This window comes from Salvelinus namaycush, chromosome 37 (genome assembly GCF_016432855.1).
Source record: "Salvelinus namaycush isolate Seneca chromosome 37, SaNama_1.0, whole genome shotgun sequence".
Classification (NCBI taxonomy): Eukaryota; Metazoa; Chordata; class Actinopteri; order Salmoniformes; family Salmonidae; genus Salvelinus; species Salvelinus namaycush.
Genome location: NC_052343.1, coordinates 11,161,021 through 11,177,670, shown reverse-complemented (window position 1 = coordinate 11,177,670; position 16,650 = coordinate 11,161,021). Strand labels below are relative to the sequence as shown.

General features: G+C 41.0%; 1 protein-coding gene across 2 annotated transcripts in view; it reads left to right on the top strand.

The window, feature by feature from the left end:
• Positions 1 to 491: 491 nt before the first annotated feature.
• Positions 492 to 16,650, top strand: part of ube2e2 (ubiquitin-conjugating enzyme E2E 2) — a 46,802-nt gene continuing 30,643 nt past the window's right edge. For both annotated transcript variants that reach the window (XM_038976868.1, XM_038976867.1), the window contains exons 1-3: positions 492 to 597; positions 2,559 to 2,744; positions 4,942 to 4,992. In XM_038976868.1, the coding sequence (XP_038832796.1) occupies positions 2,566 to 2,744; positions 4,942 to 4,992 (230 nt within the window). In that variant the 5' untranslated portion in view covers positions 492 to 597; positions 2,559 to 2,565. The remainder of the gene's footprint in view (positions 598 to 2,558; positions 2,745 to 4,941; positions 4,993 to 16,650) is intronic.

The window sequence follows — 16,650 nt, the reverse complement described above, 5'->3', positions numbered from 1 at the left end:
TGATATACACATACACTATTCATCCCCATTACACTAAAGTTCTGTTGCCCATGGACAACTGTGTGGACAAAGTCTGGGTTTCCTAAAAGCATCATAGCACTAAGATCATCTTTCGTCCATTTAGTTTCAATAGAATTGAGATGATCTTAGTGCTAAGATGCTTTTGGGAAACCCCGCCCAGGGTGTTATGCCATGCCTTGTTGAGTTTCCTGATGTACACTCACGTTGTCATAGCCTACCTTGCTCATTCGACCTGCAGGGTCCATCATTTTCAGATAGCCGACATCCAACATTGAGTAGTTTGACTAGTTCAATTCTGTCTTTGCTGTTTGAATATTACAACTGTTTTGTGATAAAGCATACAGATTTGTTTCATCTCTGGCGACTGGGACCCTCACACGTGCACGAGCGGCGCGCGCAATATGAGAGCGCGCGTGGAGGCGGTCCGGCTTCTTCAGTTTTCTGTAATCGCTTTTCGGTTGCTACCTTCAGTTAAATAGCAAGGACACGAGTGCGAGCAGACGGCCGAGCAGTGTGTGGATATACTTTTCACCTGGGATTTTAATACTAAATACAGCATCGACAGTCAGCTGCCAGGTAATATTTATGCACGCATGTTACTGTCCTTGGTATGTGTACAGAAAGTAAGTAAATGTCCCGTGAAAGTGGCATTTTCCGATGAGGGGGTGTGGGACGTGCCTCCCTTTGTGCCTGACGCTTTTTGTGGACACTTGAGAAACGTTGGATTCACACAGTTCCAAGCCGTTCATTTGGCCCTCGCGTCGACTGGCCTTGACGAGCCCTTGATGCCTTGTCGAAGAATTTCTAAAACGTGATGTTCTCTGCATATTTTCCCGAGTTTTAAACGCTCAGGCCTCTTCATTTTAAATTCCCTATAGCAGGACATAGCACAGCGGGTGCTACTTTTTCCCTGCAGTGTTATTGATGTTTGTTATGCATTGTTTTTTTGACAGCTCTATTTGTGTCGCGGGCACATGTTATTTGTTTATTTTTTTTCAGTCGAAAGGGGGAGGCTTTGAAATGGTGTTGACCTATTGCTCAGCTGGATCCGAAACAACGACAGAAGAAAGTGATACATTGTTGTGTCCTATTTATTGAGGCCCCTAGAGTCAACATGCGCGTCGTCTTTGATAAATGTAACTAACAATTTTCAGAATTGATATAATTTCCGTCGCACACCTGTTTTGCAAGTTGATACATGTCTGGCGAGTGGATACACAAATAGCGTTGATGTCCTTATCATAACACCCCCGGGAAAGATAGTGGTTAAGCACTACTAACCGTGTGTATCTTTCACCGTAACGTTAGTCCTATTGCCCAGTCTTTTATTCGAAACAATATTAACGGATATCACTGACCGTGATAGATAAAAATGACCTCACCTCATTATTATCATCAAAGCCTAAGGCGATATCTCAGTCATCTGATGCCCTTTGTAGAGGCACAGGCCTACTGTTCTAGTCTCTCTTTAGCCTACTGAACTCAACTCCCTGATTAGTTGAGTTTAATCGGCTAGTGTCTCTTTCGATCTATGTTCCATCAATCGATGTGGTTAACTATTTAAAAGGTTCGTGAGTGGTGATATTTAATTAATTGTTTTAGATAAGACTATATTGTCAGTAGGCCTGTGACACGTTGACTCTTCAAGTCCAGGCTAGTCAAGACATCTTGACAGCATTGTTCTTTCATACTAGGCTATATTCCATTAAATCTCAACAGGCATGTTTCTAATGCATTCCAAAAATGTGTAGGTGGTTTAACACAGTAATATTGAATCTTCTTGAATGAGTTTGAGATCTTAGTAGTTTGTCATAATACTGATGAACCACTCACTACCTTTTATTTTACAACACACAAAATAGCTTCACCACCTTGCCTTCAACACATTAACCAGCAAAGTGAAACAGACTTACATAATTACTCTGTTGTGAAAATAATTTCCTCCTGCTAGGACAATCAAGTATTCTGTTCTACTCAACCACGCAATGGAGGCAGGTAGCCGCTGTTGTGTGGTTAGAGAGATGAGCCAGCAATTGGAGAGTTGCCAGTTTGTGTCTGGGGTCCGCCGGGAAGTGAGCTGGCAACCGGAGTGTTGCTGGTATAAAATGCTAGATGCCATTGCCTGCTGTTGTGCCCTTGAGGTAGGCACTTAACCCCCCACAACAACAGCCCCCCGGGCGCCTAGTGTGGCAGCCCCACGCACCTCTCCCCCCAAAAAACTGTATGTGTCTTTCGGAGGGGTTGGGTTAAAAGCGAAAGTCAAATTTCAGTTGGACCATGTGTGCAATTGGCCAATACAGTCAATTGACCAAAGTGTCTTGCTCAAGGGCAGAATGGCAGGTAATGGCATCTTAATCTTAACCTGCAAAACAGCACAATGACTAGTAAAATGATAGACTGTGCAACCTTGGAACCCCAGCAGTCCACACAGTCTTTTTTTTTTTTAAGGGCCTGGGCAGGCTAACACACCACTCATTTATTTTGTATAGAAAACATAATGAAAAATAAAGCTGTGCTGTTTGGTGTGTGTTTCCCAGGGCCAGGATGTCCAGTGAGGTGCAGAGACCGGACGACAGCCCCAGCACCAGTGGGGGGAGCTCGGATATCGAACAAAGAGAATCATCAGTACCCCCAGAACAGGAGCGGGAACAAGCACAGCCCAAAAAGAAGGAGACCAAGATCTCCAGTAAAACAGCTGCCAAACTCTCAACCAGTGCCAAGAGGTAAACCTTGAATCTGGCTCAGTTTAGATGTATTTAAGTGGGGCAGGTTTGAGCACCTTCCTATCCTCAGGGTGGTGAGTTACACTGAGTGTACAAAACATTAGGAACACCTTCCTAATATTGAGTTGCACCCCCAGAACAGCCGCAATTCGGAAGGGCATGGATTGTACAAGGTGTCGAAAGCATTCTACAGGGATGCTGGCCCTTGTTGCCTCCAATGCTTCCCACAGTTGTCAAGTTGACTGCATGTCCTTTGGGTGGTGGACCATTCTTGATACACCTGGGAAACTGTTGTGTGAAAAACCCAGCAACGTTGCAGCTCTTGATACACTCAAACCGGTTTGCCTGGCACCTACTACCATACCCCGTTCGAAGGCACTTCAAATCTTTTGTCTTTCCCATTCACCGTCTGAATGGCACACGTACGCAATCCATGTCTCAAGGCTTAAAAATCCTTCTTTAACCTGTCTTCTCCCCTTCATCTACACTGATTGAAGTGGATTTAACAAGTGACATCAATAAGGGATCATAGCTTTCACCTGGTTTTACCTGTTCAGTCTATGTCATGGACAGAGCAGGTGTTCCTAATGTTTTGTACACTTAATATATATAACGCTAACCGGTCCTATGGACATCATTATTCTAGTCACACTCATGCTATTAATATATCCATTAGATTTAATCCATACAAGATATGTAATGAAAGGTAACCTTGTTCCATCTATCGCATCATGACACTGTAATGCCCGTCATTCATCTGACAGGCAGATTACTATGATGACTATGCCCCCCGAGTCTTTCCTGGCCATGTGGTGATAAGAGCTGACCAGGAAACACTCTGGACCCGGCCTGGTTATCCATGGTTATAGCATTTTCATAGATTCCCTTAGCTAGGTCAGGTGGCCTGAGCCCTAACGATGATGACCATACTTTCATTCATATCACATCTGTGTGGTTAGTATTGTCACGAACAGCATTCCCACTGTCGCCCACCTAGCCTTGCCAGTGGAAACACAGATTGATGCGAGGTGATGATATTATTATGCAACCAGCCGAGCCAGGGATTGGCTGAGGCTACAGCGCTTTTTATAACTACCCCTGATATTTGGAACATCTTCCTGATGTGTAGCGCACTTATAAGACAGTCCACTGTGCTCAAACCCAGGGTTTTATTATTACGACCGCAACACTGGACACCACAGCTCTCTGTTGATAAAGGGTGCAGTCAGTGATGGTATAATGTGTTTCCATGCTGTTTTCCCCCATGCCTGGTTCAACACAGATGGATGTGACACAACATTATGACTGTTATGTCACAAGTTAAATTGCACTGTTGTGCGTTTAATCATTGCATGTCATCGTGATTTGTCATCCTTTTTATACAAAGATGTTTATATGATGTTCTTAACCCTTCCCTCGCAGGTGACTGCTGCGTGGGTGAATTTGAAAGAGTTATTGAAAGATGTTGACGTTTGTGCAGGCCTATTGTAATAACACACTCTGATAAATCATTTCAGGTTTGAACCTTTCAGGCTCTGCAATTCTTTTAAACAGAGGTTGCCTCATCACGCTTGTAATGTGCCTTATGCTGCTTCCTCGTGGAAAAGTCAGTTTAACAACCGTATGGCACTGTGTGACACCATTAGAGGCGGGTGATGTTTGGGGAGACCTCTTCTATGATATGCTAATCTAAATATCGCGATATCTGATGTAATAGGTTTGCGCCGTTAATTACTAAATCATTCCAGACTGTAGAATTTTTGTGCCTATTTACAAAATAGTGGCATTCTCATTAAATAATCTTTGTTTGACTTTTTTTGTTGGCTTAGTTAATTTATTTAGACTTCATTTTATACACATTGATACAGCCTAACTGATACAACTGCACAGTTTTCTAGTTTTGCACTTCATAATATATCATCAATGTCCAATATCACGATATTCGATATAATCATATATCGGCCCAACCCAAGACATAATTAGCCTATAATGGATTGCCTTGGCATTTGGTAAATTTAGATTTGCATGATATGTTAACTCATATGACTGCAATTTGTGGTCTGGTCTACCTGTATCATCATGTTCTATGGATTTATTCATCACGCTGGGGTCAAATTCATTCTGGGAGCTTTTTCAGTTATGTGATTAGAGATATTCATTGCCACAAAGATTAAAAGAGAGTATCGTTGTTTTTCAGGATTCAGAAAGAACTTGCAGAAATTACTCTCGACCCACCTCCAAACTGCAGGTAAGGAAAGATTGCTCTCTACCAGCATTTATGTTTATTCACCTTGCTAATGTTATGGGCTTGGGATTTCAGGATTTACTGTATTTCTGTTCGGGATTCTTGGTTCTAAGAATGAAGGATGGACTTCAGTCTTTCTGGTTTTACATAGGCGGTCAGGTATTACAGTGGTATATATTGCCTTACCTCCCTAATCTTACTACATTTGCACACACTGTATATAGATTTTTCAATTGTGTTATTGACTGTACGTTTGTTTATCCCATGTGTAACTCTGTGTTTGTGTCGCACTGTTTTGCTTTATCTTGGCCAGGTCGCAGTTGTAAATGAGAACTTGTTCTCAACTGGCCTACCTGGTTAAATAAAGGTTGAAATAAATAACAAATATTTCCTTGTTAGAATAAAGATGTTTATCATGTGCGTAAGACTGATTACGCTAGCACTTTTCACAACATTTCTATAGTTTGTTCTCTTTTACCTAACACGATGTAGGCCTACTTATCTAACCGTATAAGAAATGTACCAGTTTAGATCATAGGATTTCAGTTGAAAGCCCATCTAAAAAGGGAAAAAGAACGTGTGATTTAAAAAGAAGTTTCGAATCTCATGTGGTTCTGCTGGGGATTTTCCATAGACAGACAATGGTTATTGTGTTCTGCTGCCTGTCCATTGAGGAAGAGATATGGTGGCCAGCTAGCGAGTGGTAGACCGACCAAATGTGCATCAGCCGCTGAATGACAAAAGGCATCCCAGGGGACATTGTGCAGAGGCCTTATTAACTTAAAGAACACAAAGTGACGTTGTCATTGATTATCCCCCTGTTTATAACAGCACAGTAATTACCTCAGTCTCAGCATTCAAAGGCAAATTACCAGAGAAAATGGAGGCCAGGCACAAGGCAAGTTTAGGCATTTATCTGCGGGAGATGGAGTGCAATAGGAGATGCTGTTGCTTTTTGGCCATTTTAGATTGGTTGTGTTAATTTTATATGCACCTGTTAAAACAACAAAGAGAAATGGCCCCTAGTGACTCATCCAGCTCTGTGTGTAGTGCTGTGCAGGAACTAATCACTTTAACTGAGTTTCATGTAACACCCTTGCTGGAAGGGTGAATATATATATATATATATATATAGGTAACCTTTTCATTCTAATTCAAAATGTAGTTACTGGAGGGTAAATTAGATATTGAGTATTGGCTCTTTACTCAAGGACTTCAAATACTCTGTTTCAATGGACTCTGAAAAATGAGGTTGTCGCGTTGGAAATAATTTTGCTTGAGGCTACACAGGCAGGGGGATTAAAGGCAGCATCATTTTAAAGTAAAATAATCACTAACAGAAATATACGCAGCCATAAAAATAACTAGTTGCCTGGAAAACAATTATGTGTTTTAAAGATAATCCTCTCTATGTATTCCCAGGCTGCATATTCATGCTAATCCCATAACAACTAGGGCCGGGACGATACCAGTATCGCAATATTTTTTCCGTGCACAAAAATGAAAACACGAAGCAGACCAGACTCTTTGGTCCTTTCTAAAAACCAGCTCTATGTAAAATATTGTGTGCTATAGCTTGAAAATAAATACATGTGACTGGATGACAAAGTAATGTTTGTTTTCAACATCAGGGCTATTTTCCTAAAGAAGTCCCGGCCTCAATTAAAAACTGAAATAATAGGGCTTTTATAACACATTCCAATTAATGTTCTTCCATTGTTATAATGGTCTGATTAGGATTATAGAATATGTATAACAGACAATTTCATTAGTCCTTAAGTCTATTGATGCACCCGTGCGTCAATATAAGTAACAAAATACAAAAATCTGTCACTTTAAGCTAGAGATATGTTTTTTTATATATGGGCTGCGTCTCAATCCGCATTCGCCTGTGTCGGTCTTCCGCATCTGCGATAGAAGGTGGCCGAACTATAGCGTTGTTTGTCAGACCATGAGGCATCCCGAAAATTGGTCTTCTCACCAAGCGGTTTGGTTCTTTTATGGAACATTTCTGAAGGTAACGCATTCAAATGAATGGAGGTAGTTTTGTGCCAACAAAAATAAGGGGTTAAATATGTGTCCAAAACTAAGATATTTCCTGAGCATTCTTATATCTCCTAGATATAGGACAGACGCTTGAACCTTATTCCGTATGATTTATTTTTTTTACTGTCTTTTTTTGCCATTTATGAATGTGTTATACATTGTTATTTCTATGGTTTATAGTAGTAAAGGCCAAATTCAATATTTTATCAATCATTTTTTATATATTTTTGATGCCTAAAGGGTTCCTAAAATTCTAAATCAAATTGCTAACTGATCCATGGTGTGACCATCTTAAAACAATTTCATATGTTAGCTTAGTAGAACCCCCCCCACCCACACACACACATTTTCTTTTTTAAAGTGAACGTCAATAAGGGCAAAACAATTATTTGCTTTGCATGAAAAAGATGCTTGTCAAAGTCATAATTTATGCCTTACACACCGCTCACTACTGACCAGGTTAGTCCCAAAGGTTGTTCATTTTATTTCACACTGCAAATGGTGTTGCTGTCTGTTGGCCCCTTCAGGAGACAGTGTGTGTTGAAAAGATCACCTCGCTCGGCATATTACACACAGAGCCGGGGCGGCTGATTTATTTCCTCTCATCGCTCACCCCACTGAGAGGCCTGCAGTCAGACATCCCCTTTGTTCAAGCAGGGGAGAGTCTCCCAGCCTTATCATCCTGTAATAAAACATCTCTGGAGATTCGGAGACTGGCCAGCAAATTTAATCATGCGGTGATTGTGGAAGGTTGAAAGTAATGGTTGATGTGTCGTTAGCTACTGTCTAATCACTTTATAGTACTCTGCTTTATAACAGTCCTAAGCATCCATGATCTGACATTGTCTTTCATCAGCACTGTTACAAAAATTTTGTTAGAATTTGCATTTGTTTCAAGCAGTTTGGAGCCTGTTGGTGCTTTTTCAGTATGTGAACACAAGGGCAATAAGATGTCATTTCCAGCTCCAGTTTACTAACATTATTGTGACAGCTCTCACCTTGTCATTGTCACTCATCAAATGAGTGAAACCAGTTAAAACCAAATAGGCTTTGGGCATTGTGATTTTGCTAACTATCAGATATTTCAAGTATTGCTGTACAAGCAGCAATGTTTGTCATGAAACAATGAAAAGAGTCTGGAACAGAATAGCATTTATTCTGACTGAATGTTGCCATTGACGTATAGCCTACTGTAGCACTGGACACGTCTCTCATGAGACCAGATCCACTCTAATTTGGATGATTTACACTGTCAGTCTTCAGCACAAATAGCTTCTGCTGGCCTCTGAATCCAAATGGCCTGATGTAATGCCCTTAAAGATGACCAAACCGTGTCACTTTCTGACGATGCCAGGCCCAATGGGAAATGTCTGCACTCAGCAGGATTTATAACATTGTGTGTTGCTATACTTATTGTCTACATGCATTCTCTGAGCCATGAGGTAAATAACCAATAATACCCACACAGATCTCCATCCCCCTTTACACGATGGGATCATCTCCACTACTATGACTGAGTGACTGCTGCTTGTTAGTGTTGCGTTGTGGCCCTCTGGGGTTCTGTGGGAGTGACAAACTCTGAGCCATTTTTCACAGGCTTTACCAGGGGACTTCACATCTAAGAGGCCACAGCGGGGACGTTATCAATATTCATGAGGGGGGAGGGGATGTGCCTCAGTTGCCTCTGGGAAATATACTTGATCATTGTCATTTGCAGCTCAACTTTCAAGAATTTCAGCACATATCTCCAAGATTCGTGAGAAAAAGACTCTGGAACAGAGTCATTTGTGTAGATCGTTGATGGTTTATGACATTTGTTCTCATGCATTCCAAGTTGTACAATCACAGAGATCATGAACCTAATAAATCTTCTATCGTCTAAATAATATATCAACCTGTTCATGACCTTTTGATAATGGTTGTTTCCCAGTGGCGCAAAATACTGTATGTTTTTACAGATTAGGGTTTAATAACGGGAACCAGGTTACCAGGATTTCCAGTCCAAACCCACTCCCGTTTCCCGGGATAAATATCTGCGAGAAACGGGTAAATTATAATACATTTTTTATATGAACAGCATGACGTGAAATGGAACTGTTAAATTATACAGAGTGGCTACGGATACAGAGTTTCTGTATCCCAATTTGCCCAGGCTAAAAATACAGATATTTCTGCGCATGTGCAAGATTATTTTTATTTTTTTGCGTAGCCGCGTGCCCACTCAGCTTCCTAGTAGCTGCTGTGCTGAGTGCTCCGCTGCCGCTCCCCCTCCTTGATCGCCTTTGTCTGGTCACTGGTGTAGCTTACAAACTTCATGTTGTACACAACTGTTTGAACTATTGGCTTCCATGCCTCAGTAAGAAAAAGCACGAGTTCATGTTATTTTTTCAGGAGTGGAGTAGGCTACATTCAGCTATTTATGTGTTTTACACAAAATACATAATTGACATGTTTGTACAAACTTTGTCAGTATTGCAAACATAAGCACAACACAAACAGGCGGGCTAGCGAGTTACATGCAGCTAGTTAGTCTCGTCACAATATCAGCATAAACTAACACGCCCATTGTCAGACTATTTTCACTGGTCTGGATACATGCTCGGCTGCCCAGAGGTGGAACGCAGCAAGACACCAACACGCAGTCTAATTAGCAATTTAATGTTTTTTCCCCCATCATCATTGCGAATATTGGCTAAGCTGCAGTGTTTCCTCTGCAAAAAATGTGTAGTGGGGGGGAAAGGTCGGGGGGGTGTCCATATTATCAAGTATGCTGTTAGCAAAAAGCATTATCACCATTATCACACTTTTAACTCCCTCCCAAAACATTATTTTGAGGTAGGGTGTCGTTTTACCAAGTTGCCCTACAATTGAGCCCAGTTACATTTAGCTTTCATGTTTTGAAAACTTTTTAAATAGTGCAATTCCCACATATTTAAAAGTTGAGAAATAAAATAGGAATGTAAAGCTGGGGTCCCCCTCTTTTTAACAAAGGCCATTAAAGCTGCTTTTTCCCCCAGCGATTGCAAGAATTGTTGTGCATTGACTGCTTGTCAGAATGCATGTTTTGCCATGTTCCCCATAACTTGAATGTGTTTCGAGAGGAATATGTATTTTGCATAGAACACACAACAACAAGCTGACCTTGGTAAATAGAAACCATTCTACTATGGGGTTGTCTGAGGAACTTTTTATTCATTCTTTTTTTTGTTTGCAGAGGACTGTTCTAACATCTTCAAAGTGCACCGAGGTAGCATCTTTTTTTCCATGTTCCATCTTTTTTTTGCCGTGGGCTCAGCGCCACAGCTTAATGATTGCAGTGGAAACAATGCTAAGCTCATCGGGAGGCAGACAGGAACTACAATATGGCAGCAGTTAACCTGTCTGGCTCTGGCGTTCCGCTAGCGGAACTCCTCCCACATTCCACTGAAAAGGCAGAGCGCGAAATTCAAAAGATATTTTTTAGCAATATTTAACTTTCACACATTAACAAGTCCAATACAGCAAATGAAAGATACACATCTTGTGAATCCAGCCAACATGTCCAATTTTTAAAATGTTTTACAGCGAAAACACCACATATATTTATGTTAGCTCACCACCAAATACAAAAAAGGACAGACATTTTTCACAGCACAGGTAGCATGCACAAAGCCAACCTAACTAACCAAGAACCAACCAAACTAACCAAGAAACAACTTCATCAGATGACAGTCTTATAACATGTTATACAATAAATCTATGTTTTGTTCGAAAAATGTGCATATTTGAGGTATAAATCAGTTTTACATTGCAGCTACCATCACAGCTACCGTCACAAATAGGACCGAAGCAGCCAGAGTAATTACAGACACCAACGTCAAATACCTAAATACTCATCATAAAACATTTCTGAAAAATCGATGGTGTACAGCAAATTAAAGACAAACATCTTGTGAATCCAGCCAATATTTCCGATTTTTTTAAAGTGTTTTACAGCGAAAACACAATATAGCATTATATTAGCTTACTACAATAGCCTACCACACTACCGCATTCATTCATCAATGCACGTTAGCGATAGCAATAGGCACGTTAGCGATAGCGAATAAACCAGCAAAATATATATAATTTTTGACTAACCTTGATAAGCTTCATCAGATGACAGTCCTATAACATCAGGTTATACATACACTTATGTTTTGTTCGAAAATGTGCATATTTAGAGCTGAAATCAGTGGTTATACATTGTGCTAACGTAGCATCTTTTTCCCACAACGTCCGGATATTTTTCTGACACTTTTTCTGACACACATATTCTGACCAAATAACTATTCATAAACATAACTAAAAAATACATGTTGTATAGGAAATGATAGATACACTAGTTCTTAATGCAATCGCCGTGTTAGAATTCTAAAAATAACTTCATTACGACATCCAGCTTAGGTATAGCGAGAGAGTGCCCAAACTCTGGGCGCAAACGACTAGTTCACATGTACGACAGATATATGAAATAACATCATAAAATGGGTCCTACTTTTTCTGATCTTCCATCAGAATGTTGGACAAGGGGTCCTTTGTCCAGAACAATCGTTGTTTGGTTTTAGAACGGCCTTTTTTCCTCTCGATTTAGCAAGCACACTTGCCAAGTGGCGCGAATCTCTCCATCGTCAACAAAGTCAGAGAACGGAACACGGCAAAACTCCCGAAAAAATTTCAATAATCTGATTAAACTATATTGAAAAAACATACTTTACGATGATATTGTCAAATGTATCAAATAGAATCAAAGCCAGAGATATTAGTCGTCCATAACGACAGCTTATCAGAAGGCAAATCCAGGTCCCTTCTCGCGCTCTCCAGAAAACAGGAAACTGGTGACACGTCATGCCAAGAGCTATTATTCGAGCCCAGATCAAGTTACACACTCAATTTCTTCTCTCACTGCTTGTCGACATCTAGTGGAAGACGTATGAAGTGCATCTAAACTAATAAATATCAAGGACTTTAATAGGCAGGCCCTAGAACAGTGCATCGATTTCAGATTTTCCACTTCCTGTCAGGAAGTTTGCTGCAAAAGGAGTTCTGTTTTACTCACAGATATAATTCAAACGGTTTTAGAAACTAGAGAGTGTTTTCTATCCAATAGTAATAATAATATGCATATTGTACGAGCAAGAATTGAGTACGAGGCCGTTTAAATTGGGCACGATTTTCCCCCAAAGTGAAAACAGCGCCCTCTGTCCTCAACAGGTTAAAGATTAGCCATCATCACACACAACGCTGATAGTTTTTTTCCCAGGGTGTAAGGTCTGCTTCCTGCTTGTGCAACTGCAATATCTGTTCTGACAGACAGAAGGTTGTAGCCTTCATGATATATATTTTTGAATGTTTGTTCAAATCGCTGTAGGGTTTTTATTTAAACTGTTCAGAAATGAGGTAGAGATGGGCTACATCATCATGGTTAAAAGAGGGTGAGATAAAGAGCGAAACGTGAAGGGAGGGGTAGTGTGAGCAGCAGCTACGTTAGGAAAAACGAATGTTTGTGTAAAATAACACATGCGCAGAACATGATCGGGATCTTTAGCTTTGAGAAAGAGGGTTTGCTGGGGCGGGGCATGGACGAAAACTCCGTATCCGTAGCCACGGCCTAAAAGCAAATTCATGCTTGATCTGAACATGTGGTCGAAGGCGTCATATGGATGGTGTGATGCAATTGCGGAGCCTCCGGAGGCATGCAGAGGCCAAATTGAGCTCCTTACTGTATCGTCGTGCGCCGCCCAATGCGGAGGGCTCCGTATAGCTCTGCATTGACATGGTTGGTTGGTTGGCGGGAGGTGGGGGCGGAAGGTCCTGTATTAACACAAACTCACTTCCTTGACAGCTTCCTTCATAACAGGTCTGCGCTGCTCTGCGAAGCACAAGAAGTATGAATGCCCTGACTTCTGCATAGGCCGTATCACCCTAAATGCTGCACGGCCAATGCAGACATCAGATTGACCATGCAGCGCCTTTAACTTATATGCAATGTCTAAATCTGTATTCTCTATGGCTTTCTCTGTTCTGCTATCTGCATGATCAATCATCAACGCTCAGGGTAGGGACAGGCATGTGAGTGAGGTATGTTTGCTGCAGCATAGCTTGTTCTACAGTAATATTATAACTAATACATTTACATTACATTTAAGTCATTTAGCAGACGCTCTTATCCAGAGCGATACAGTGGCAAGAGAAAGTATGAACTCTTTGGAATTATCTAGAGTTCTGCATAAATACATTTGATCTGATGTTCATCTAAGTCACTACAATAGACAAACATAATGTGCTTAAACTATTAAAAATAGGGATGGTGCCAGGTTTCCTCCAGATGTGACGCTTGGCATTCAGGCCAAAGAGTACAACCTTGGTTTCATCAAACCAGATCATCTTGTTTCTCGTGGTCTGAGAGTCTTTTTAGGTGCCTTTTGGCAAACTCCAAGCGGGCTGTCATGTGTCTTTTACTGAGGAGTGGCTTCCGTCTGGCCACTTTACCATAAAGGCCTGATTGGTGGAGTGCTGCAGAGATGGTTGTCCTTCTGGGAGGTTCTCCTATCTCCCCAGAGGAACTCTGGTGCTCTGTCGGAGTGACTATTGGGTTCTTGGTCACCTCTTTGACCAAGGCCCTTCTCCCCCGATTGCTCAGTTTGGCCAGGCGGCCAGCTCTAGACAGAGTCTTGGTGGTTCCAAACTTCTTCCATTTAAGAATAATGGAAGAGAATGTGTTCTTAGGAAGTTCAATGCTGCAGACATCTTTTGGTACCTTTCCCCAGTTCTGAGCCTCGACACAATCCTGTCTCGGACCTCTACGGACAATTCCTTTGACCTCATGGCTTGGTTTTTGCTCTGACATGCACTGTCAACTGTGGGACCTTAAATAGACAGGTGTAGGCCTTTCCAAATCATGTCCAATCAATAGAATTAACACAAGTGGATGCCAATCAAGTTGTAGAAACATCTCAAGGATGATCAATGGAAACAGGATGCACCTGAGCTCAATTTCAAGTCTCATAGCAAAGGGTCTGAATACTAATGTAAATAAGGTATTTCTGTGTTTCATTTGTAATAAATTTACAAAAATGTCTAAACCTGTTTTCGCTTTGTCACTATAGGGTATTGTGTGCAGATTGAGGGGGGAAACAAATATTTAATACATTTTAGTATAAGGCGGTAACTTAACAATGTGGAAAGAGTGAAGGGGTCTGAATAGTTTCCGAATGCACTGTATAGCCTACATGGTGAGATTATTATGGACAAAGGGGCAAGATTATTTTGATTTGTCAAACTACAGACAAGCATTGATCATCATGTCACCTGAATAAGACCCTAGATATTTATTGGAAAGGATCATCAAGCTCATCACCTTACACTTTCACCACCCTGAGAAGTTCATAACTTATTTCATCAACCATCTCTAGTCTAATAAATTGCATGCTTTCCCGACGAGTCGTAATGGGAGGACCACGCGTCATCGCGTTGTTCCAAGTTTACGTCGATATGATGGTTATTATATCAATAATTGAGCAAAAAAGTGTTTCCAATGACATTTGCCGCATAATTCATTTTACAGGCATAAAAAGATCTTACCTTGTCTAGCGTATTTGTTTTTGTATTTGGTAGTTGGTTTTTCTCTTAAATGTCATCATTTTTTCCCCCGACGTACAAAAAGTGCTGTAATTTCTAAATTGTTCACCCGATATGAATTAAAATACCCTCGAATTAAAGCCAACAGTGCACTTCATAGTCATTGTATAATTGTAATTCCAACTCGAAAGTGCTGGAGTAATGAGCCAAAGCCAAACAAAAATGTCACTGTTTCAATACTTTTGGAGATCACTGTATATAAAGCTCTGGAAAGAATTAAGATACCACTGCAAATGTTTCTTAAATCAGCATCTCTACATGTATGGCTTCCATTCCAGTGTCTGTTTAATTCCAACACAGGTCAAGCAGAAAACATCGGGGACAACAAAGCTACAAACCGGCAGAGGGCGAAAACGACTCTCCACTGACCGGGACGACCGCCAACTCATTCCAATGTCACTCAACAACCGTAGGATGACATCAAGTGACCTACAAAAAGAATGGCAAACGGCAGCTGTAGTGAAGTGCACGGCGAGGACGGTTCGAAACAGGCTCCTAGGGGCAGGGCTGAAGTAGTGCAAAGATATAAAAAAGCCCTTCATCAATGAGAAGCAAAGAAGAGCCAGGGTGGGGTTTGCAAAAGACCATAAGGATTGGACCGTAGAGGACTGGAGTAAGGTCATCTTCTCTGATGAGTCCAATTTTCAGCTTTGCCCAATACCTGGCCGTCAACTGGTTAGACAGAGACCTAGAGAGGCCTACAAGCCACAGTGTCTCGCACCCACTGTGAAATTTGGTGGTGTATCGGTGATGATCTGGGGGTGCCTCAGCAAAGCTAGAATTTGGCAGATTTGTGTGTGTGAAGGACGCATGAATCAAGCCACGTACAAGGTTGTCCTGGGAGAAAACTTGCTTCCTTCTGCGCTGACAATGTTCCCCAACTCTGAGGATTGTTTTTTCCAGCAGGATAATGCTCCATGCCACACAGCTAGGTCAATCAAGGTGTGGATGAAGGACCACCAGATCAAGACCCTGTCATGTCCAGCCCAACCTCCAGACCTGAACCCCGTTGGAAAAACTCTTGAATGTGATCAAAAAGAAGATGGATGGTCACAAGCCATCAAACAGAGCCGAGCTGCTTGACGTTTTGTGCCAGGAGTGGCATAAAGTCACCCAACATCAATGTGAAAGACAGATGGAGAGCATGCCAAGACGCATTAAAGCTGTGATTTGAAAATCAGGGTTATTCCACCAAATATTGATTTCTGAACTCTTCCTAAGTTAAAACCTTAGTATTGTGTTTAAAAATGAATATGAACTTATTTTCTTCGCATTATTTGAGGTCTGACAACACTGCATCTTTTTTTATATTTTGAACAGTTGTAATTTTCTGTAAATAAGTGCTCTAAATGACAATATTTTTATTTGGAATTTGGGTGAAATGTTGTCAGTAGTTTATAGAATAAAACAAAAATGTTAATTTTACCTAAACACATACCTATCAATAGCAAATCCAGAGAAACTGATAATTTTGCAGTGGTCACTTAATGTTTTCCAGAGCTGTATATGGATGTCCTTGCAAACTTATGTTAGGTAATACAGTATTAGCTCTCTTAGCTCTTATGGAGCCCCAGGAAAAGCTAGGCTAGAATAGCTTGTTGGACATTTTTTTTGTGCAGTTCTTATACTAATAGACTATTCGAAGAGAGATGCAGCCCTGCTCTTTTTTGCTGAATGTTAAATACAGCAGCCAAAATAACTTGTGGGGAGTTTGAAAGGAGAAAGAGAACTCGTGATGGCGATAGGCTATAGTAGTTATTTCTTCAGACCATAACCATTCTATGTTTGTGAAGAGAAGCGAACGCCGTCTGCATCTTAGACATTATTCAAGCATGTCTTTACAATGATGAAGATGAGAACAAAGCGTATTTCATTTAGCTTTTGAGAGCGAAAGAGAAAGTAATACGCACGTCTCACAACATTAGGGGAAATATTATGAAAGGTGGGCAATGCGTC